Below are 24,205 nucleotides of genomic sequence, written 5' to 3'. Positions count from 1 at the left end.
GATCTATCACAAACTCTCTTTAGTCAATATAAACAACGATACGTGGCCAAAACTATGTGGACATTCAAACATAACTCCTACATGTGATTCACATGGACATTAATAAGGAGTTGCACCTCCTTTGCCATTATTACAGCCTCCGCTCTTCTGGGAAAGCTCTCCACAATATTTTGCATCCTGGCTGCAGGGATTTGCTCCCATTCAGCCACAAGAGCATTAATGATGCTCCTCCATGCCAAACTGTGGAAAACAATTCTTTTTTTGTACATTTCTTGGTGCACAGGGGGCATTGTCATGTTAAAACAGGAAAGAGCTTTCTGCAAATTGTTGCCAAGTTCTTTGTAATGTTTCGTACGCTGACCCTGATGAAGGCTAGAGCCAAAATGCATTGGTCTCACATTAAAGTTGTTCTTTGTACTACTACGAGTTTGACCAGATTTTTTTTTTTTTCCGTCTCCATGCACCTTAGAAGTAGTTGTACAAGAAATCCCTACTCTGCCCAAATTCTAAAGCACACTACTATGTGAAAGAGCATTGTATGTTGTAGCAGCCCCAGACAAGACAGTTCTGTTCACATACATTTGAGAGACAGACAGTGAAAGTGAGAGAGGGAGAAAGTGAGAGAGAGAGCTGGAGTGAGGTCAGCAAATGTGTGAAAGTGTGAACAAACGGAGACACAATGACCTGGATGAGTGGAGGGAAGATCAGAGCTGAGAGAGAAATGAAGAGAGAGAACTAGAAACTAGTTTCATACCATGTACTGTACAGTATGTCATTACTGTTTCCGTTGTTTTTATTATTTACTTCACTCTGTTTTACACTGTTTTTTGATCAAACGTCATGCTAGTGAAGCTTTATTGAACTGAACTCAAACTGTGAGACACGGATTACGGGGGGGGGGGGGGGGGGTGATAAGCGAGCGCGCGACGGAGAAGAAACACGGGACATTCATGTTTTATTCACACAGCAAATATACAATCGATGTCTCTTTATATAATTCATGGCTCATTTTAAATATTTCACTGTCAACAAGCCAATTAGCAATTTTAGAAGGCTGTCTGTGTGTGTGTGTGTGTCGGCAATTTTCATCATGGGTTTCTGTGTGTGTGCGTGTTTGTGAATGTTTCTGAGTTTTTGCATATTTTCCCTTCTCTTTTTGTGTATGTCTGTGTGCACGTGTACCAGTGGTTGTCTGTGTGTGTGTGTGTGTGTGCGTGTCTTGGTGTGTTTGTTTGAAACAAGACAGCGCTGCCAAACAGGCTGCTGGATCTGGGCAAAGGAGAGAATGTGTATCGAGGCATTGGAGGAGGAAGAGGAGGAGGGGAAGAAGTATGCGTGCGTGAGGGTTAGGGGGTTCGTAGAAGGAGGAGGAAAGAGTGAAAGCCTAGATTGAAGTTTGATCTGTTTGTTCTCTCCCCCCTTGTCCCACTTACATGTCCCTGTGGAGCCCAGAGAAGGAAGGCAGACTGGTGTGTGTGTGTGTGTGTGTGTGTGTATATGTGTGTGTGTGTGTGCACGTGAGACACAGCGACACAACCTCGAAGTGAAAAAAATGAGCCAAAACAGATCAAGATAAACAGATAAACAGACAGATTGAAATAGACAGACTGACAGTGAGATGGGGTAAAGATAAGACAGAGAAGACATGAGCTGGAGAGGGCACAGAGATAGAGAAATGAAGACAGTGGGAAATGAGTTTAGAAAAATCACACACACACACACACGCACACACACAGCAGCGGCACAGAGTGATTGACAGAGACCGGCAGACACGCCTACAGACTGAAAAAAGGATGAGCGGAAAGAGTGTGACAGAGGGAAAGGGAAAGACAGAGAGAGACGCAGTGATCCACAGCCGGATACAAATCGAAACAGACAGCAGAGAGACAAACAAAAAGACAGACAGACACACGGACCGAGCGACAGTCACTCGCTGTATTTGTCTGTTTGTGTCCTCGGTTGCTCCGTTAAACACCTTGTGACCAACTGGTTTTGTTAAAGTAATGACCCGAAACATTTTGCATGGATTACTGTAATGTCAGTTTTGCCCACAGTGTGCCTCGACAGCTGTGACTCAGAGAGAAACCCAGTTTATGGAAGCTGTAACATTTGCTGTGAGAAACACAGTGTCTGGTCTTTTGTAGGCAAATCATCTGCAGTGCAAGAAATGCATTTTGTTTGTTTCTTTTGAATAAATAGTAAAAAGAACTCAAGCAGCAACCATCAAGTCTTTATGTTTAAACCAGTGTGGAAAATCTTAATTTCTGTTGGATGCCGGCCCTAAAGAAACTCATGCCGCATCCCGATTCAGGGTTCACATCCTTCTAAGTCTGCATTCCTACACTGTTAACATCCCGAAGACTCAACAAGGCCTGTCCTGTTTCAAAGGCTCCCTTCCAGAGGACTAAAGCAGAGGCTTCTTTTGCACAAATTTGGAAGAAGCTGCCAGTATATCCTTTGCAGCGCTCCATATACCACAATCCATCTCAGGCTGATCAATTGGCTAATGGAGCATAGAGGCGATCCTTGTCAACCCATTAGGTCAAACTCATAAGGCTCAGAAATGTTAACAGTCTGTACAACAGACAACATCCTCTGTCTTTTGACTCTTAGTTTGGATAAATAAAAGTAGTAGACAAATGTGGCAGTAGCAGAATTACAATATCACAGTTACTTTAATAGATGACCTAAAGGGAAAGTGTTATATCAAGTACATAAAGTATAATATTACGTAAGTATGAAGCCACAGTATGTGTCCCAGTCAGGAAGATTTGACTGGAAAATGTATCACAACAACTATTGCACTTCCTGCATGCTCATCCCACCTCAGCCCAACTGGGGCTACCCTGTTGCTTAAATTTGGATTTTCCTTGCACAAACAATCTGGCAAGACGGTTGTGAGCAAAAAACCAAACAGTACAGACTGTATGGTATGTCATTGTTTTGTTTTTTTTTTCAGTCTCTTGTCACCACAAACAGTGTTAGCCAGAAAAAAATGGTGCCACCTACAAAAATCAACAGAAAATGAAACTTTATACAGAGGAAATTTGTACAGGAGTCTGAGCTGCTGTGATAGATAGATAGATAGATAGATAGATAGATAGATAGATAGATAGATAGATAGATAGATAGATAGATAGATAGAGAGAGAGAGAGAGAGAGAGAGAGAGAGAGAGAGAGAAGGAGAAAGACAGACTCCATTTAGAGCAGTAATCTAACCTATTACCTTAATTCTGCCCTGGCAGCAAATTTCACAAAGATCACTTTTAAAAATGTGTTTTCCTGAACTTAGTTCAGCCTAATTATCAGGGAGAGAAAGTCCTTAAGTCCCCTTAAGGCAAAATACTTGAAAATCACGACTCCCTTAATAGAATCGTGATGTTTAGTCACTGTACTGCAACACCGTTTGATTGACAGATGATCTCTGTGAAATGCAGCAGAGAAACTGCAATTTATAAGTAGCGTGAATGGAAATAAAACAGGAAACACAAGGATATTGAAGTTTTCCACTTGTTCTTTGGTCATTTGTCTTTGCATGACAGACTGAGCTAAATTATTATTTTAACTTTCTATAATGTCGAAAATTATGATGATTAACAGGCTCAAACAGGCAGAATCATCGCTGTCAAATATTGCCTTACCACATTACTCTTAAATTAAGAATCAGGCAGGGAATACAGATATTCCCTAAACTCCACATCCCAGATCTAAAACATACAGTATCCAAATTAGCACATACAGACCTGAAAGGGTTTTTTTCATATTTTACATTCTTTGCAATAGCAAGATCAGATCTTCAAAGGCTGTAGTAGCTGAGGTATCTTGCACTTACATCAAACAAAAAAAATGATGAATGTTGAATGCTGTTGGGCTGTGAAGTTCTGACAAAAAAGGGCCTCCAACGCACGGCTTTGGCAAGCTTTCACACCCTCTCAATGCAGCTCTATTATATCTTTGCATTAAGAAGTGTAGGAACTGCAAGAAAAAAAAAATGTCAGGCAGTAGCTGTGGGAGGAGAGGGGAATTTTAAGTGAATTTTTGAAATGCACGGGGAAAAAAAAAAAAAAAATGCAAATTAGGTGTGTTTCCATCAGCCGAGTTGAAGAAAATAGATTGAATTTCCACACAGACTTTCAAGAACTGATTTCTGTTTTGCAAGTTGTTATCATGCTTTCGTGTCGGATAGTGTAAGTGATATTTCATGCTTTCATTTTCAAGATGGAAATCAAGGAATGCACTTTGCATACTATAAGGCGCCGACTACAGCTACCCCGGCGCTTTATACATGGGAGAGACAACACATTTTTACTGCGAGGTCACGGTTTACACAGAGTAGCTCACAAAAGAATTTTTTAACCTGCAGAGATTTCTCTTTTTCCCTCAACTGAGCATAAAACTTGACATTTACATTCAGTTTTTTTCTAGCTCTTGGAAGGCAGCCCAGCTCTTGTTCCTGCTGCATTACTGGAGTAACACCATGAAAATTCAGTCATTACCGCTGTAACTTATTAACAATTAGATTAAACCGCATGCACATTTCATTCGTGTGGCAGAGGCACTGCTGAGTCTTCCTTCAACTTTTTTTTCCTCCATCGTCATTAACATAAAAGTATCCTCATCTGTGTTTGCAGCTGAGCTTTTGTCCTCTTGTTCACAGAGGCTACTGCGAGGTTATTTCTCTTCACCGTTTCACTTCACAGCAGAATCTCATCTCCTCTGCCTCAGTGGAGTTCACATCACCAATTCTTATTGAAGGGGAAATCACACAGCCATTGCTGAGCGAGGTCGTTATTTGGATAATGACTAATCTGCTCCCGACTTAATTCCATTCCTCTGATCCAACGTCCAGGTTGGAGTCAGAGGATGTGGCTAATGATGTGGCTGCAGCATTGTCTGGGAATGCAGAGCATATATGCATGTACACACACAGACACACACACACACACGCAGACACACAAGAGATACGTACTTGCAGACATTCACTTGTAAGTCACTCACTTGCTCACACACTGTAAGCACTTATATGTATGAGTTCTCTTTAATGTCACGCATTGACACACACATTAACCCCATGAACTACGATTTTCCTCTTAAATCCCCCCTTAAGGAAACATTTTTTACACATTATTCTCCAATGTCACGTAAATACTGTTTTCATTCCAGTGCTTCATTGCTCATTTTAAGTGGGATTCAAGCACTACGGCTGTCCCAATACATCAGATAGAGAAAATGTCAGCGTGTTTATATTGTTTTCAAGATGTCGTATTTAATATCTCCGGAAACCGCAGAATTTTGATTAGATCATAAGTCTGTGAGTTTTATGTGTGGTCACACCACATCTATTTGAGTTAAATCAATAGTTTGTGTTAGAGCTACGATGATTAGTGGATTCGTTTATTTTCAAAAAATGAATCACCAACTATTTTGTTATCAATTAATCATTTTGGGTCATTTTTAATGAAAAAAAATGCCCAAATTCTCTGGTTCCTGCTTCTCAAATGTGAATATTTTCTGGTTTCTTGATTGTAGATCAGGACAAAACGAGACATTTGAGGACATCAGTTTCATGGACATCTTTTTTTTTTTTTGACATTTCATAGATGAAACATAATCAACAGATTAATCGATACAGAAAATAATTGTTAGTTGCAGCCCTAGTTTGTATATTAATGAATTAAATATGTGAAAGGAGTTGCTCGCAGTATTGAACACACAGAGAATCATCACCCGACTCTGCAGCTCTCCCCTTTTTTATCTGTCTATTTTAGCTGATAGTTTTGGTTTTGCTGCAAATTTACTGTTTGGTTCAGTCTCATTTCTCTCAACAATCCTGTTTGTAACAGCAGCAGAAAAGCTTGAATAAACCTGCCAGGTGCTAAACAACAGACAGACAAAGTTACCAAAAAAAATGAGTTCTTTTAGATTGATATTTTTATATTTGCTGTCAAGTAATCAACTTTTTGCTAACGCGCTAGCCTTAACAGCTTTATAAGGCAATAACATGTCCAAGCAGCTGACTGGAGTGTTTACCACCAGTGTAAAGTCATAAAAATTAAAACAACTTTAGAGAAACTTGAGCTCAGCCAATAACCAGTGTTTAATAGCATGCAATAATCCCAGTTTAAAAGTTGTTGATATAACTGTAGACTAACTGTTAGGATTGATAAAATTATTAACATAGTGTTACCCTTCACCCTAACCCTCGTCATCACATGTCTAAACCCAATCCTTATCCTAACCTCAACCCGAAAACCAAATTTAAACCCCCAGACGGCGAAGTCTAGCCAAACTGTCCTCACCTCACAAACGTGTCCTCACTCTCAAGGCTTCACGTTGGTCCTCACAAAGATAGAAGTACGAGAAAAAACACACACACACACACACACACACACACACACATTCATCCGTGCACTTGGTCTAATTTTTATCGGATGCAACATTCACAGCATTGACCTGCTCACTCATACGCACTCGCTCCCACATGCACCAAAAAACACATCCACACAAACACACAAACATAAACCCCCTCTCTCCTCGCACACACACAAACACACACACACACACACACACACACAATTGCCCTCGTCTTCTCACATGCTTTTTCACTCTGTGCTCATTTGGTGATGTTAATGCTTGCAGACATGTACAGTGTGCTCTAACAGTGGAGGGAGGGGTGTGTGTGTGTGTGTGCGCGTGTGTGTGTCTGTGTGTTTGTGTTTTAGCGTGTGTGTGCGGTGCGTATGTGCGAATGCGAGTGTGCGTACATGTGTGTGTACTTACCGCTCTTAAAAACCAATTAACAGCGCACAGCAGCAGCCACCCCCCACTCCTCCAAATGAAGAGGTGAATTAAACATCACCAAGACCAGATGGAAAGAAATCAGAGAGAGAAAGAGAGAGGGATGAATAATTGAAGACAGAGGAGATCATAAAAAAAAGGGGAAATAAAACTGAAATAAGAGATGAAATGAAATGTAAGAAAGCAGAAGTCAATTAGAGAGACTGAGAGAGAGCTGCAGGGTGAAGCAGATAGGAAGAGAGGGGAGGGATTGCAGTGTGTTTGTGTGTGTGTGTGCGTATGTTTGGGAGCATGTTTGGGAGCATGTGCACACAGTTGTTTGCGTGTGTGTGTGTGTGTGTGTCTCTCCTGCCAGTTTTCCGGCAAAAGAGTCAAACTGTAGACAATCCAGTTGTTTGAAGTTCACAGCAGCATAATCAGGTTGGTTGCAGTACAGCGATGATTAGACCACACTACTGTCGTTAACGAAGCTGAACTTCAGTACCACTTCACCACCGTTCTGTACGAGTGTGTTTCTATATGTGTGTGACAGAGAGATAAAATAACCTGTGAACCTTGTGCCAGTTTCCCAAAAGCGTTTTGCAAGCACTGCCTACAGGCATATCACAAACGGTCATGGATCGGTATGCATGGATCGCAAGTATGGTGTTTGTTTTGATTAGTAAAAAAAAAAAAAAAAAGGGAAAGCCGCACACTCATGACTACGATGCATTTATTTAAACAAGTGATGATCAGCGTTTCGGCAGTTATGAATGTGTGGCTTTCCTTTTCTTTTTTTTTTAATGTCTGCCTGTGAGCCAGCATCTCGCTAGAGTCGCTATACGTTTTTCTTCAGGGTTTTTATTTTTCTGTTGTTGTTTTGATTAGTGAAACATGAGAAGAAAAAAATATCATGTTGCGAATTGCAGCCTGCATTTTGCACATTTGGTGAAACAGGCCCCTGCCTTTCATCTATTGCTTTATGCCATATAGTATGAGTAAAAAATAACAGTCAGACCTTCGTACATACATGTGTTTGTACAATCAGCCTACAGTACATCTGCATATTTTAAAAGTAACAATAGGAGAAAGAATACAGGACATAGACTTGTTTAATTTTCACCTTTAAGGGCTTTAAATTCTGGTTTATCACAACTTTGGTCTTATTTTCTTACCGTTGGTCAACATTGCTATCAGTAATATAAGGATTGCACTCACCGAGTTCATTACTGAGATCTGGAAACACAGCAAGGTTTCAAAGGGCAAGAAACACGAGCAGTCAGATCATCAAACAGGTTGTGGAGGAGACAACAAAGGCGAACAGTAAAATTATTACCCGCACTGTGCATTTTAAATATCCATCTCAGTTTACTGACAGTTCTCTCACTTCAACCTTTTGATGTAGGCTTGGCTTGTTATCATTGTGAGCGCTCACAGTTTTCCTGTGCAGTTAGGGATCATTACCAACATATCTGGTGCACTCGCTTGTGATTTCACTATAACTCTCGATATAAAGTTATAAAGTTGGCTTGTTTAATACATTTCTGATCATCTGGTCACATCATGTTCCTTGCGATAGTGATGTAATCATGTTCCCAGACATCAGTAGATACAAAGAAAAACAAGACAGACGTTGTAATTAACTGGAATCATCCTTTGATATTATTTTTTACATGAACAGATTTTGCTGTAATCACCGTTTTTCCTTTTGTTTCCACTATTTTCCTTCTCTACATGCTTTGGCAAATGTTCACTATTTCACATGTTAAAATTGGAAAATGGACTCGATAAAAAATTGGAATTAAAAGTGAGAGAAAGAGAGAAGCAGCACTGCTTCTATTATCCTTAATTTCCTTTGGCCCAGGAATGCCAATCCTCACATTATTTACAAGTAAATAAATAAGTTAAGTGTGTGTGTGTGTGTGTGTGTGATAGAGACTGTACAGTATATGTGTGATTGTGCATATATCTCTATGTGTGCATGTTTGTACACCTCTGTGTTGTCTCACAGTGATTTAGAGAGTGTAACTGAGTAAATCTGTGTGTGATTGAATGCATTTAGACTTGAACGTGTGTTCACCTCTGCAGGCATTTGTGTAATTTGTATAACGCGTGTGTGCGGTTATTGTTCCCGCTTAAGTATTTGTATGTTTACTTGGCACTTGTGAATCATGCATCCAGTTGTCTGTGTAACTTTGTGCACTGTCAGTGTGAGGATGAGTTTGTGGATACTCATTGGTAATTGCCCCTGGATGAGTTTGTGAGAGTGTGTGTGTGTGTGTGTGTGCGCCTCTTTGTGAGTTTGTGTGTGCGTGTGATTTCCAATAACTGCTTGGTTTGCTCAGCGTCACGCTGCTCCTCTGCTCTGCTGGAAGTGTTTGTGAGGGGAAATAAAAGCAGCGTTAGGAAGAGAGGGGGACACTGGGAAATCACTGAGATACTGTTTACAGCAAACACCGAGTGAGCCGGGACGCACGGCGACAAAGTTATGATCTTTGCGTCTGTCCCTCTGTGTCTGTCTGACTGAGTCCTTCTCTGTCTTTCTGCCAGCTCTTGTCTTCGTCTATGTCAGTTTAATGCCGTGTACTTCGGGCGCATAAATGTTACATGAACCATATTTCCAAAACATCAAAATAAACAAGGCAGCGGTGAACATATTGTCTCACAGAATGATGCAGTCGCCCCTCACAGCCAATCAGAAACAAACAGGTTGCTGCCTTTGTTTGTAAATGACTGGAGGGACACATGGCTTTGTAATGTGACAGAATTAGATGACTTTCCTGTGATTACTTTGTGTGTGCACTGTGTTGTACGTTGTATGTGTCTAGCATTCCTATATAATCTACTACACACCTTAATGGACTGTAAATGTATTTGTATAAGGAAGTTAAATACAACAGAAACATTCAAATGACAAACACCAATTAATAAACAGTTCCAAAAAGATGCAATGATGCATTTAAACATTGCTTGCATACATATATACTGTATCAAATCCAGATTCTGTCTCTTTAATTCAGCTCTTGTCTCCTTTCTGTTATCTTATGACATTCTTTCATGCAACCACTTTTTTTCCACTTTTGTTATTTCTCATCTGTAAGCTGCGTTTAAAAAAAAAAAAAAAAAAGCAAGTGGCTGAACTGACGGGGGTCATATTGTTTCTGTTTCATCTGGGAGATGATGAAATACGATCCAGAAAGTCTAGTTTGAGTAATAGATCAATGAGTTTTAAGGCCTATCAGGCGCCATAACATCGCACAGCTGTTATAATATCAGACAGGGTTTAACAACTCTTGAAAGTAGTTACCGTGACAGTCATGCTATTATCTTTCAGCGAGACTAATATGCAGAAACAGTAGAAATATGGTGTTTACACTAAGTAGTAATCTACCAGGAATGTGCATTTGCACATATTTGATCGGCAACGTCTTGCACAAAGACAATGAATCGAAAGAAAAGTTCAGCCACATTTAACTTTTCTGCCAGATCATCCCTACTGTGCCAACACAGTGGCCTCATTGAAATGAATGAGTGGGCTGCATTTTTGCACACAGTCTTATTGTCTGCCTGAAAACGGGCTTCGCTGTGTCTGTCACAGCAGGTGCAAGAACAGCAACAGGGATACATTTGGAAGGACCCAAATGCAGACATCAGAGGCAGAACTTGATGCGGTTCAGTGATTTAAATCACAAACAAAGGTTTATGGGATTTTGAGGCAGGCAAGGGTCAAAACCAGAGAAGGCAGACCAAACGGGTAAACAAATCTGACAAAGAGCAGACAAGAATCAAAAATCCAATAAACAGGCAAAGTCTAAAACAGGTAGGTAACAGGTCTCAGGTACAACAGATGAACAGAACACTGATACAGAGGCTAGAAAGCAAGACACGAAGCACATGGCGACTTAACAATCTGGCAGAGAACAATGAAAGTGGGCTGATGAGGGAATGAGTTGCAGGTAAGGAGTGGGCGGAGTAGGCCAGGTAACTGCAGGACTGATCAGAAGCGGGAACAGGTGTGTAGATGGGTAAAAGGAGGGAAAGTCTGAGGGCATCTGGTGGACAGCTTGAGGATGGCAGGTCTGTGGAGTTGGAGGAAAGTACATGGCCTGGGAGAAGTGAGCAGGGTCTGGAGACAGACAGAGAGTAACGCAGAGGGACTGAGGAGCAGATTGTGACAGTGTCTGGTGTGGGTTGAAATTTAGTATTCAAAAATGTTACAGAAAGTTTTAAGCATTGACAGTGCTGCTTTTCATGTTTTCATCCCAAGAAGGAATCCACTCTTTTGCAATATAGTGCACCAACTGATCGTTAGGAAATGATGATAAAAGATGAAATCCGGTGATATTTCAAGGTTGACAGATGTTGTACAGTTGAAAAGTTGAAAGCCTTTTGTACCTTTTGTGCAGTGAGACAGAACCTGATCCGGTATTTATTCAGAAAATGAAAACATTTTCCATTTAGAAAAGTGTCTAAACTTTTTTTTTGGCAGTGTTGAGGAATTCTATTATATGATTTCAATGTATTTTCCTGTTTCCACTCAACTGTCTGAGTGCAATAGTGTGCCAGAAAATGTCAGTTTATTATATTTTTGTATATATTATTTTCAGCTAATAGTTTTTTTTCTGTCTCTCCACCCTTGCTTTTTCTTATCATCACTCTTCTGTTTTTCTGTGACCATCCCTCGTTCCCCCTCTCTCTCTCTCATACACACACACACACACACACACACACACACACACACACACACACACACACACATACAATTCCCTCTCTTTCCTCTCTCTCATGCAAACACCTTTTTTTTTTTTTTTACTCTCCCATCCACACTTTGCCCTTTGCTGCCTTTTCAGAAATGGCAAATATATGCACACGGCATACACACACACACACACACACACACACACACACACACACACACACACACACACACACACACAACAATGACAGATATGTATGCAGGCATGCGTGTAAACACAGACAATACTCACACACACACACGCACGCACACATAAAACACACATAGACACAGCATGCTCTATCCTGCCTGAGAGTGGTGTGTGTGGTAGTTGAAATGGGAGCGAGCTGTAGCCCGGAGGCAGAGCTGGGACGTGAATACACGGAGAGAGGGTCAGCGTGGCGGTTTGGGTAGGGGGGGGCGGGTGGGGTGGGGGTTAGGAGGATGAAGGCTTCAGGGTGTGGAGGACTTCAGTTTAGGGTTACAAACCTTACAAACTGTCCTTTCATTTCTACATAGGAAATGTCTGCTGCAGGACTTTGTATTTGGCTTCTGGTGGCCATAGTGGAAGTCTGTTTTCAGTTCTGTGACAACGTCTAATAAGATGACAAGATCAAGGCAGTTAAAATATCTTTCCTCCTGTTTACTGCACAATAGTCGTGATGACAGATAAAATGATTGTTGCTGTGATAATTTTCCAGAGTTGTCTGACTGCTGACAAAGTGTTTTTTATGTTTTTTACAAAGAAGCTATCTCAGTTCCTTCCTTTTCATCTTAACCTGAACTCCCAACGATGGCAATTCATGAGATTTAATTTGATTTGAGTGAGCAGAGTTGACATTTAGCCTAGAACGCTAGAAAAGACAGTCATTGTATGAGAAGTGTTGCCTGAAAGACTATTTCATAAATTCATGTAGCCTGAACTTACTCTTTTTTTTCCTTTTCTTTCTTAACCCTGAGCCGATAAAGAACTTGTGAAGTGCCTGGAAATTGTGAAGTTACCTGATAGTATTAACTTCTGTCAATCACCACAAAGACAAGACAGTTAAAGGGATTGTGACAAATGCTAAAGGTCAACATACATCAGTATAATATGCATCATTGTGGGTTAATGTAAGGATACATTACTGTCCTGTCTCATTGAGCGGCATCAAAAGCATCAATACTATCACATGGACTCCCATGAATGGCTTATTCCAGCTGCTGCTCTTCTAGCGAGACTGTCATCCCCAAATAGAAAATAGCAACAATCGTTTGTGAAAATGCCTGAAACCAACCTTTACTTATGCTTAGTGGCAAAGACCTATAATAGCTGTTTGAATTATGACTTGCTGTCCGTCCCTGGTTGGAGCTGGGATGAGCATGAAACTCTCCCAATTGAGTCATCAGTACTAAAAATGAGGAATTGCTTTAGAAAATATCTGGCTCTTTGATAAAGTCATAAAAACTTTGTGGGAGATGTGAACTATTACTCCCAAGGTGCATTTCTGTAAGACACATCTAATCACCGAGCCTGCTAACGGTGGGCGGGAGATAAACCGATAATACAATCTGCAACAACAATTTAGTTTTGAATTGTGTGTCAGTTTTGGATTTATTCAGAAACTAAATTCTGTTTTGTTCACAAATTCAGCAACAAGGTGTTTTTATTTCGCTTCAGCTTTGATTTGCTCCTCTAACTGGATTCTTCTCCGCAGCAAAACCCATGAGCGAAACGATGCTCATGGGTATTGTGGTGTTTAGATCCGACCGCTATACCAAACTGACGGACAAAACATAATTTCTCAGGAAGGAAGATGAAACAATTAAAACTGTAGGTTATAACAGAATAGGATTTTTACATTTAAAAAAAAACACTTCTGGAAGCAGTGGCTCCCAACACTTAGCAACACTAGAGACCCTCAGAGATGGATGTGTAGACAAAGTGTCAGACTTTGACATGAGCGTTAAAGTCTGACCCATTCATGCACTACACAGACTTTGTCCCTTCATAATAATGACACCTGATTTCCTCCCATTAGCTCCCATCATGATTATTACAGCAGCTAGAGGGCTTCTGTCACATGAACATTTGCTTAAATGACTGATCCGGTCATTTTTTTTAGGAGAACGGTCTCTCCTCTCACCACTCCGGTTAAGTTTTGAATAGGCACAAAAACGATGAGGTCAAAGAAAGATCATCGTCTGGGTTTAAACACGACTGGTGCATGTCGCCCATTTTTTGAAAGTCACTTTAAAGATGTATGACTTTGCTATCAGTCAGTCTTTGCTGTTTATTTTTGCCGTTCACCCAGATTTCAACTCACAAGTCTGTTTGTGTTTTTAGTACCACTACTCTATGCCGAGAATGTGAATTTTATCCGCTGTATCTAAATACTTGCGCTCATGTATAATGGAATATGTAGACATTTTTAGAGCACAGTAAGATGTGTATGAGTTACATTTAAAACTCAAGTGTATAACTTGATAAAGGGTTAGTTATATAGTACTTGTATAGATGTTTAAATCATTGTAAGCCCTCAGTCTGATGTAATGGTGGAAAAAAAGTGGACAAAGTGAATTAAAGATACTAAGGGTTAATATGTTTGGACACTGATGCTGTTATTACAAAAGTCTGTCTATTGTACCACTGGGTCATTATGCAATGAGAGGGAGAGAGAGAGGAAGCGGAGATACAGGCCTACCTAACAACATCCCTCAGGGTAATGACGCAGGGAGGTTAAGATGAAGAGAAGGAGAAAAAAGAAAGGAGGAGGAAGAATGAGGAGGCTGGAAATACAGACAACGGCTTAGGAAAGGAATACAAAGACAGGAGAAAGGAAAAGGTGGGAAGAAAAGAGAAGAATAGAAAGAGGCACGGAGAAAGAAATCGTCAAAGATATATGATAGATCAAGAGGCTGAGGGAAGAAGAAAAGAGATGCGGTGGAGAGCTAGAGGTAGAGAGGTGAGAGAGGGATGGAGGGAAGAAAATGATGGAGAGAAGAGAGAAAGAAAGAGATGTACTGAGAGAAAAATAGTGACATGTTAAAAGACAGAAAGCGGATGAGATGCTATGTTGAGAAAAGACAAAAAAAGACAGGTAAAGAGAATATGAGGATGGAAAGCATAAGAAAGAAAAAAAATAAGAAAAGAGGATGACAGGATAAAGACAGGAGAGGTAAGTCTGGGAAAGAGCAAGTAGGGGACAAAAGCAAGAGAGAAGAAGAAGAAAAGGAGAGGGAGAAACGGGAGAAGAGAAATAAAGAGAGGGGAGGAAGGGAGGAGGAGAGAAGCGAGTGAGCACACGGGAGAGGAAATAGATGGAGAATTTGAAAGTGGAGAGGGCGGGAGGGAATGTTAGAGGGGAGAGAGATAGAGAAGGAATGTGTGTGCGTATGTGTGTGTGTGTGTGTGTGTGTGTGTGTGTGTGTGTGTTGGGGGGAGGAAGGTGGGGGGGTATCCCGTAGGGTTAATTACATCTCTGTTCTCTGTCAGTGCAGCTCTCTCCTCCGCAATCTGAGTCCCTGTTGCAGGCTGACAGGCCACACACACACACACACACACACACACACACACACACACACACACACACACACACAAATCAGCACACTAATATATAGCCACACACTCAAAAAAACACACATACACACACTCGAATATCATGGCACACAAACAGAAATGTTTTCTGTCTCCTCCTTTTTGTCCTTCTGTCACAATTTCTTCATCTCTCTCTCTCACACACACACACACACACACACACACACACACACACACACACACACACACACAAGTCAGTCCCAGGAGAACATGCGTTGTTCTGTGCGGAGTTATACACGAAGAAGAGGGCCCTTACTCATAATAGCTGTTAATTTTGCATAAATCATGCATAACATGACCCACATGTAAATCACTCATGTCAGCAGGATATCACATCCCAGCAGCTTCTTCTTCTTCTTCTCTGTGGGAAGCAGCAGCAGCAGCAGCAGCAGCAGCAGCTTCCATATTCACTGTTTTGTCTCTGTGTTTATGACTTTGACTTAAAAGAGCTTGAAAGAGAGAAAGATGCAACCTGGGAACGTCACAATCGGTTTTTAATGCAATAAAAAGTGGATGTTTTGGCTCCTCCATCAGGGTTGTTTAACATACTAAGAAGAAATAAAATAATTTTCTGACATTCTTCATTTATATAATAGACTGAATGTAAGAATAAATGTAGAAGATCAACTTGTTAAAGTGTTTATTTTGTAATATAAGTTTTGATTTGTCCAACACAGATTTTGTGTGAGTGATACCTGCACAAAAAGTGAGTTGATACTTGATTTTTACAAACCTCTTTATCTGCCTGTACATGTCGGTGTGATGTTGAATGATGTATTCCAGCTGTTATTCTTTAATGAAGTGACTTTGTTGTATCTGTGTTGTTCAAACCGCCTTTGTGTGAAAATATGTTCAAGGTGAAGAAAGTGATAATGATGACAGTTTTTGCTTGTAGAGACGAAGACAGACTTGTACCACTCACTCAACATTTAACATCTTGGAACTGCATTGCATTTTGGTCTCATGAGGCTTTTTTTGAGTTGCAAAAAATTGGTATCAGTGTGTCTTCTCTTGTAGATTACTCCCTGTTTGACTGTTTAAAGTGTAGTTTGGGAGTTGAAGTCAAAGGTCAGAAGTAGTTGGCATGAATAACGACTTTTACAGTGGTGTTATGCAGTCGACAGGGAGAGGAAAGATAAGGTGGATTCGAACTGGACCTGTTTGACTGTTTAAACATCAGAGAGCAGAAAACGGTGGCTATAATAAGAAGCCAGCGCACTTTAATTTGGGGAACTGACAACAGACGTAATTCAGTAAAAAGTAACTTAAATAACACATTTCAAAACCCTGGTTTCAAAGGATTCACGGTCATAAATTAAAGAATGTAAGTCACAGAAAAAGGGAAATCAAACAAAACAATTAAATACAACTGATAAATGAATGAATTAATGAATTAATAGTGTTCAAAGAAGTTAAAAAGAAGTCAGGGTGAGTAAGAGCATCAATAAAATGTCAAAGAGAAGAAAAAAAAAAGGTCGTGAGATGAGATTTCAAACTCCTTAACACCCAGGAGAAGATGGTTACATATTGTAACCCTGGAGACATGACAACAAAAGCTCGGTCTCCACAAAACCAGATGTACACTACAAAGATTTTGGGCCATCAGAAAAAAAAAAAGGTTCTGTTATAAAAATATATTATAAAAGCAATAAAGCAATATCTCAACATCATCTTTTTGCCAGAATAAGAGAAAGAAAAACGCAACAAAACAAGAGCTACTTTAACAATAGTAAAACACTTTAAGACAGATTTTCCTTTATCTTCAAAAAGATAACACAGCTATCGGCTTACAGTCACAGCAGTTGTCTTCTCGATTCACAATGCAAAAGGAAAGTTGATGAAAACATCAAAGTGCCTCTTGTGAAGTCTGAGGATTCCTGCCTTCAATGAAGGAGGCCTCCTCACAAATAACACGACAGGTCATGTAATCCTCCTGACAAATCAGTAAATCTCCCCGTTGTTTGCACCTTTGTGGTTGAATCCCACTGAGACGTGTCCCTCAGAGCCACGGCCTGCTTTATTAACCAGTTTTGCCTTAATTAGCTAATAGGATTGTTTTAACCATGATCCAAGAACAGAATAGCCCATGGGAAGACAAACACCAACTATGTGGAAGTGTGTGTGTGTGTGTGTGTGTGTGTGTGTGTGTTTATATGTGCGTGGATGATCAGCTTTGTGACTCAATGTGCAATTACATGTGCGTGAAATACTCAGTGAGGTGTGTGTGCCTGTGTATGAGTGCATAAATTGGGTGTGATTCAGTGTTGCGTGTGTGCAGGAGCTTCTGTTTGTATAAGATTCAGAGTGTTCAGTGTGTGTGCGCTCATGCACGTGCGTGTACATGTGTCATCTAAAGCACCACAGTCTCCTTCTCTGCCTTAATTAACAAGCCTTCTTGCAAGACTTTCTCTGGAATATGAAACAATTTTACCTGATGATGCAAACGGCTGAAAACAGAGCCGGGTTAGCGCCTCGCCTCCTCACCTGACACTTTCTCTTTATGCGAGAGCGTTAATGTATGCCTGCGCTACACTTGTAGTTTTTATATCCGTGTATTTTAGTGGCGCTGCAATAGCCAAAAGGCTTATTTTGCTGGAGGAAATGTGTGTGTGTAAGCAAAATCCTTTGTACTGTGTGATGAAAAAGAGCAGGCTGTATCACAGCTTGGCAATGATGTTCTTGCAACACAAGCGTGCGCTTACACATCCATGCACGCACGCACACTTTCATTAACACATACCCACGCAGAGACAACATAAGTCTTTGTAAAGTCCAGGGAAAACCTTGAAAAGGGGGCAAGAAAGAAAAGAAACAGAAGCAGAAAAACACAGAGGAGTTACAAATATGAAAATTGTAGCGACTGAGCTCTGAGTCCAGTTAAAAAGACCAATGATTAAAATGATTTTATAAAATAAAAAGTAGGAATTCTCTTGTGTCTCGCTTTTGCTCTGCAACCAGCCAACACATATGTGCATAAATGCAAGCAAATTCAGTCCAAAACTTTACAGTCCCATAAGAGAAATTTCACTCAAAGATGGGGTTTATATTAAAACACACTCTCAATAAAAACACATAATAAAAAACGACAATAAAAACATCATAAACGCAATAAAAACACAAAACAAATTACCCCAGCGGCCACCACATGGATAAGCACGAGTCGATCGGTCTGTTTAGCTCAATACACTGCAGTAAAAGATGGCAGCTCATTGCCAGGTCACAATGAAAGGAACTTAAAATTGATTTTATTCTCTGTCCTTCTGTTGCAGTGTGGTGCGTCCGCTTCTCCCAGGAGCCTGCAGACCAGTCGGTGGTACTCGGGGAACGGGTGGTGCTGTCCTGCGTGGTCTTCAACTACAGCGGCATCGTCCAGTGGACCAAGGACGGCCTGGCCCTCGGCGTCGGAGAGGGTCTCAGAGGTGAGGGATGGGGAAGAAATCCTGTAGTGAAAAGGAGTGAAATCTCGCAGCTCCACCAAGCTGTAGGGATCAAAGTGAAGTAAAGAAGGGGAATAACTCAGCTACGGTTTCGGTTCAGTTTTGACTGTAAGAACCTTGACAAAAGATATTATGGCTGAAAAGTGTAGGGGTTTTTTAACATTAAGGGAATGAACACTGTACCAAGAGAGAGAGAGTTAAGAGCCAAGAGGCGTGTGAGTGACAATCTGGGCAAAAATGAGTCCTGTATATCATGCTGAATTAGAGAAAATCCCTCACACTGCTGACAAAAGCAGACGCACATTCGCATTTACATTTTAAGCCGACACACACATCCAGAATGACTTACTGCGAGTGCAACAGTAGAATGCGCTTCATTTTAGAGATGGGTAAGTATCACACACAACCAAAAGTGAGGAGAGTTAAAGGGTCGAAGCCACAAAAGAAAGAGAAGAGGATTTCTTTTTTCTCCCTGCATTCGCGGGATGATCGGAGGAAACTCAGAAGTGAAAAATTAAATAAGTGGCCCCGTTTTGCAAAAAACATTCAAACAAGCTTGTGACCAGCGTGGCTTAGTGACTGCAGGTATTGACTTTTTACGACTGCAGCTGCAGATAGCTTTTATTCCTTGCCCATGATAAATTTTAGTGAGCTATTTCAAGAATGAAAATGATCTCTCAGACGTGTATCTGTTGAACAGCCTCTGAGATAGCATTGAGAATCTTCATTGAAAGGTAATTTAATGTGAAGTACTTAAACTGAAATGCTGCATTATAGTCAGTGTAGTGCTTACTATAGAAAAAAAAGCATAGTATCGATCAATTCTGCAGGAAAATATGTAATCTGTGAGTTCCACCTTTTTTAAATTTTGGTTTTAAGTCTTCACCCAACAACATCTTTGATGCTATAAGTAGGATTTCTGTGGTGTTTCTGCTTGTTTCTCAGACTTTGTGGTGGTGAAATCAGAGTGTTGATGACACTACAAGGACAAGGACTCAGACTTAAACATTATGCCAAATGCACATTTTTTTTTCTTTTGTTAATTCCAAACATACCACTGCAGCTGTAATTGCTTTTCTCAAGAAAAACCTTCAAGACAAACCATCCATTACCCGCTTGAAACCCTCTTTTAAAGTAATTCAGTGATAGAGGGGAAAAAAAAACATTTATTTATATATGAAAATGTCACAGATATTTACTTGACTGAGCAATTTACTCAACAAAATAACACTATAAACAATAAGTGCATTAGCACTCGCATACTTAGTGCCCTTTAAGCTCTAAACCACACGTCACACTTCTCATCGTACTGTAAATTCATCCACAAAGAACAACACATACTGTATAGCACATAAACACATCACATACACACCCACCCACCCATATGCATTCAGTCAACTCACCACCCGCACACACATACACACACACACACAAAACCCCAAAGACACATGCACACAGTCACACAAGTGATAATCTGACATGTGATGTGAATCTTGTGTTCAACTCAATTTAATTCACAGGTTCAGTAAAGGTCAGCATGTTCCTCTCTCTCTCTCACACACACACACACACACACACACACACGCTCCTCTGTCTTTCAAAACCACTTCTTTCATCACTTGTATTTCTCAGATGCTTTTCATTTCTCTCTCCTCTGCTTTCCTCTCTTTTTTTTTTTTTTGCTCATGCCTTCCTCCTCCCTCCTTCTCTCTGTCTGTAATGCTCTCTTTGTCCTTGTAGCCCCTTTGCAAGCGCGGTTGCGGTGACAAACACACCAGCGTTTGATCAACATGTTGTCCTCTTTGTCTCTTTTTCTCGGCTTTTCTTCCATCCATCATCAACTTCCGTCCATTTTTTTTTAAATCTTTAAATTGCTTGTGCTGCCATTCCTCCTTTCATCCGTGACGTACAGTCCCTCCTTCTTCTTCTTCTCTTGTTTATTGAGAATTTGAGAATTTACTGGCATCTAGCAGAACAGACTCGGCAGAAATGGGATATAATATTCATAAGTATGTTTTAATTAGTGTATAATCCCATGAAAAGTGGAATGGTGTGTTTTCGTTCGCTTAGAATGAGCCCTTTATAGCTACATAGGGAGCAGGTCCTCTTCCACAGAGGCCGCCATGTTGCACCGCCATGTTTCTACAGTTTAGCCCAGAACAGACAAACAAAACACTGGCTCTAGAGAGGACCTTTGATGTTTTTCATAAGTTTCCCAACCACTGTAGGTTCTCCTCCACACCTTGAAGGGGAGGGGGAAGGGAGGTGTATTCGGTTGGCGGTGCAACCTCACCGCTAGATGCCACGAAATCCTACACACTGGTCCTTTAATTAATATAGAAATAATGTATACTGATCTAATGAGGTGTTGTTGTTGTATGAAGTATGACATATAAGAGGTTGTTGTTATGTGCCCTTTGTGGTTTTATACTGCTGTTAATGACAGTGTAGGCGGGCAGACTGCGCAGTAAAATCATACCTGCAGTTTGCACACATGCAGGAGATCTGTGTTCGACTAAAACAGGTTCTCAATGTAAATCTAGAGTAATATAAAATATAAAGAGAACCCTTTAATATGGTAATGATCTATGTCACATGTCACATGTGTGTACCATGTTTACATGTATCAATGCAATTAACTAAAAGATAATGCTCTCACCACCTGCAGGCATCAGTGGTGGCAGTTTATTGTTCGTTCTCAACCTCCTCCTCTTTCTTCTTCTCCTTCTCCTTCTCCCTGGGGAGCTTTCACCTCTGTGGTTGCTATGCTGCGAGGTGCTGGAGTGGATGATGTAATCTCCACTAATACTTTTGTCCCTCACCCCACCCACCCCAATCCTCCTCCTCTCCGCACCCCGACAGCCCGCCTGCTCGCCTGCCTTTGCCATCTGAATCCATGATGTCATGTTAGGATTGGGCACGGAGGATCAATGAGTGCCCCCTAGTGGGACGTCACGCTCAATTATGTCTTTGTCTGAGAGGCGAGGGTTCAAACAGAGAGAATAAGGGGTGTTGTAATAGGAACGGCGCTGCCTGTAGTTGTGCAGTTTGTGTATCATACAGGAATTGATGTGGCATCATTGTATATGTGTGGCGATGTTTGATCTGTGTTCATGCAAAAACCCTTCAGCTGTTTATCTCTGACTGTGTTACTGTGCAGCTGTGTGTGTTTACGTGCGCACTCCTGCATGGATTACCTTCCCCTGTGTTGTTTGTGTAAAAGACAGACTATCATGATCTGCAGATATCCATCTGCAAACAGGTCTTTAAAACTACTTAAAAATAAATGCTGTGCATTAAGATAAAAAAAGCTTTGACATTTTCATATAAATGCGCATCCTGTTTGCTTGTCTCTGTCTCTGATTGATGCAGTACAATTGTGATTCAGCTTTTTTCTATTTCTTTATCTTGCAAACAAGTCAGATATGCCGGTACTCTGGTGCATAGGAAAGCATGGGACAGACACACAGTAGCTAACATTAAAGAAAAGAAGAAGTCTTTTTCTTTTTTTTTTGTTTGTTATTTGTTTTCCCAACATAAACTGTACGGCACACATCTTGATAACTTACAATTTAAAGGGTTGGTTCACCAAAATTACAAACTACAGTAAATATATAACCTCATTTACTTCTTGTGGCATCCAGCCATGCAGATAGTTTTGGTTTTATTTTCAGAGGTTTTGAGATTTAAAACGGAGGTGGATGGAATACTGTTTGTTCTGCTCACAGCGCTGAATATTCATCTCTTTCCAGAAAAATGTCCCAGTTACTCTAAATAATCAATAGAACACTTCCAAAGAAATACCCTCCATGAAAACTGTTCACAATATGTTCTGTGGATTATTCATTTTGGTGAGGCAACCATTTAAATTCACAAAATTCCTTTCCAATTTATGTTGTCTGTATTTTTTCCAGTCTGGAGCGGCTTAAAAAATATTGTCAATGAAGCTGTGTCTTCACAACTAAAGCTACACATTTGAGGACATTATTCATAACAAAAAAAATATTGCAATTTTGTGAACCAATTCCAGCTATATAAAGTCATCCTGCACACATTGAATTTATAGTTTTGTCTAGTTCCCTTTTCAGTACATGGAAATGAAAGCCTTCATTCCAAAATCCCCAAATTATTTTTTACAATGCTGCACACGAAGCTTGTCACTCTGCGTTTCTAAAGTAAAGATGATGATATTCTCAGACAGATCTTTTGTGAAGGCAGTGCTATTATGATGACTCACAGCTGTAATAGTAGTCTGTAAAGTGCCAGCAATCTTTTTCAAACATGAGGTCATGTTTTCCAGGTGGTACGCTATTTTTTTCGACCTGCAAATAGACCCTGATATGATGCATGACTTACTGTAGAGCTAAAACAGAAACTCCAACAAATGCATGAATCACACAAGTCTCATACTGTTTACCTCTGCATCTATTTAACCGCAAACCTGGTGTGTGTCTCCCGCAGCCTGGCCCAGGTATCGTGTGCAGCGGGCTCTGGACATTGGCCAGTACAACTTGGAGATCTCTAATGCCGAGCTGTCCGATGACTCTCTGTACGAGTGTCAGGCCACAGAGGCCGCCCTGCGCTCCAGGAGGGCCAAACTCAATGTACTCAGTAAGTGAACTACAGCTGTAGACACAGGGGTCATTTTTACAATATATTTTTTTTTAGATTTTCTTTCCTTTTTTCAGTTCAGTTTGAGAAAACGATCTTCCACAGTGGCCCGGAGATGATTTGAGAAACTGAGCTTCACACTCAGAGGCACCTTTATAGTCTGAGATGAACTGTTTGGTTGAAATCTCACGATCAATTAAAACACACAGATGTTAATTTTCAGAGCTAATTCAACTGGCTCTACTCTACTGACTATATTTGATGCATCATTCTTGCAGTAATCTTGGAGTTTCCCCATCTGTTTCTATTAGACAAATTAATGTACTGTGCAGTATTCATGGTGTTTGTTCATTTTGGAAATGTACTTTTGCCCTCTATGTTGTAACAAACACACCCGAGAGGATCAGAAGGTACAAGAATGCAACAACCCCAGAAACATTACAGACAGACACATTTGCATGCAGTTTGGAAAGCCAAGCTTGTGTCTACAAGTTACAAATTCATTCTTCCTCACAGTTTTGGAGGGAGCTGCATGTAGGGGAAGTTAAGGAGAAACACTCTTGAGCAAGGAACTGACCTCCTGTGCTCCTTGCTTATATAAAAATTTAAAAAACAAATTTTAGTGATGAACAAAAAAGGCTGAAATAAAGAAATATGGGGTGTTTGGAAAGTAAAACCATTTACATATCAACGTTTTAGTTGTCTTTTACATGTACAGGAACTGAAGTAATATATACAGTAACATAGGCTTTATTTCCAGATCATTAAAATTACACACAACAAAGGTCAAACAGCAATAACCTGATGAGGAAAATGCTGGATAGCAGATTTGGATATCACAACACCATGGTGAAGGCTTCATCCAGACTCCCCACAAAGCAGGATAGTTTTGCTTCAGTACTATGTTTTGTATCACCAAAGTGTGAATTTTTAAGGAACATAGAAAAACAGCCCTGTTTTTTAGCCTAATGGAAATGTGTTTTTGAGGGAATCCAAATGGTTTGAAAGGGTGTTTTATTGGACTAAGTAGCAGATTTTCTCAAACCCAGAGAGAAGCCTGTCATTGCT

General features: G+C 40.4%; 1 protein-coding gene across 2 annotated transcripts in view; it reads left to right on the top strand.

Annotated features, from left to right (window-relative positions):
* kirrel1b (kirre like nephrin family adhesion molecule 1b) overlaps positions 1–24,205 on the top strand; it is a 76,547-nt gene that overhangs the window by 28,379 nt on the left and 23,963 nt on the right. For both annotated transcript variants that reach the window (XM_067606586.1, XM_067606585.1), the window contains exons 2-3: positions 18,359–18,508; positions 22,988–23,137. In XM_067606586.1, the coding sequence (XP_067462687.1) occupies positions 18,359–18,508; positions 22,988–23,137 (300 nt within the window). The remainder of the gene's footprint in view (positions 1–18,358; positions 18,509–22,987; positions 23,138–24,205) is intronic.

This window comes from Thunnus thynnus, chromosome 12, assembly GCF_963924715.1.
Source record: "Thunnus thynnus chromosome 12, fThuThy2.1, whole genome shotgun sequence".
Classification (NCBI taxonomy): domain Eukaryota; kingdom Metazoa; phylum Chordata; class Actinopteri; order Scombriformes; family Scombridae; genus Thunnus; species Thunnus thynnus.
This window is presented reverse-complemented; position numbering and strand designations above follow the sequence as displayed.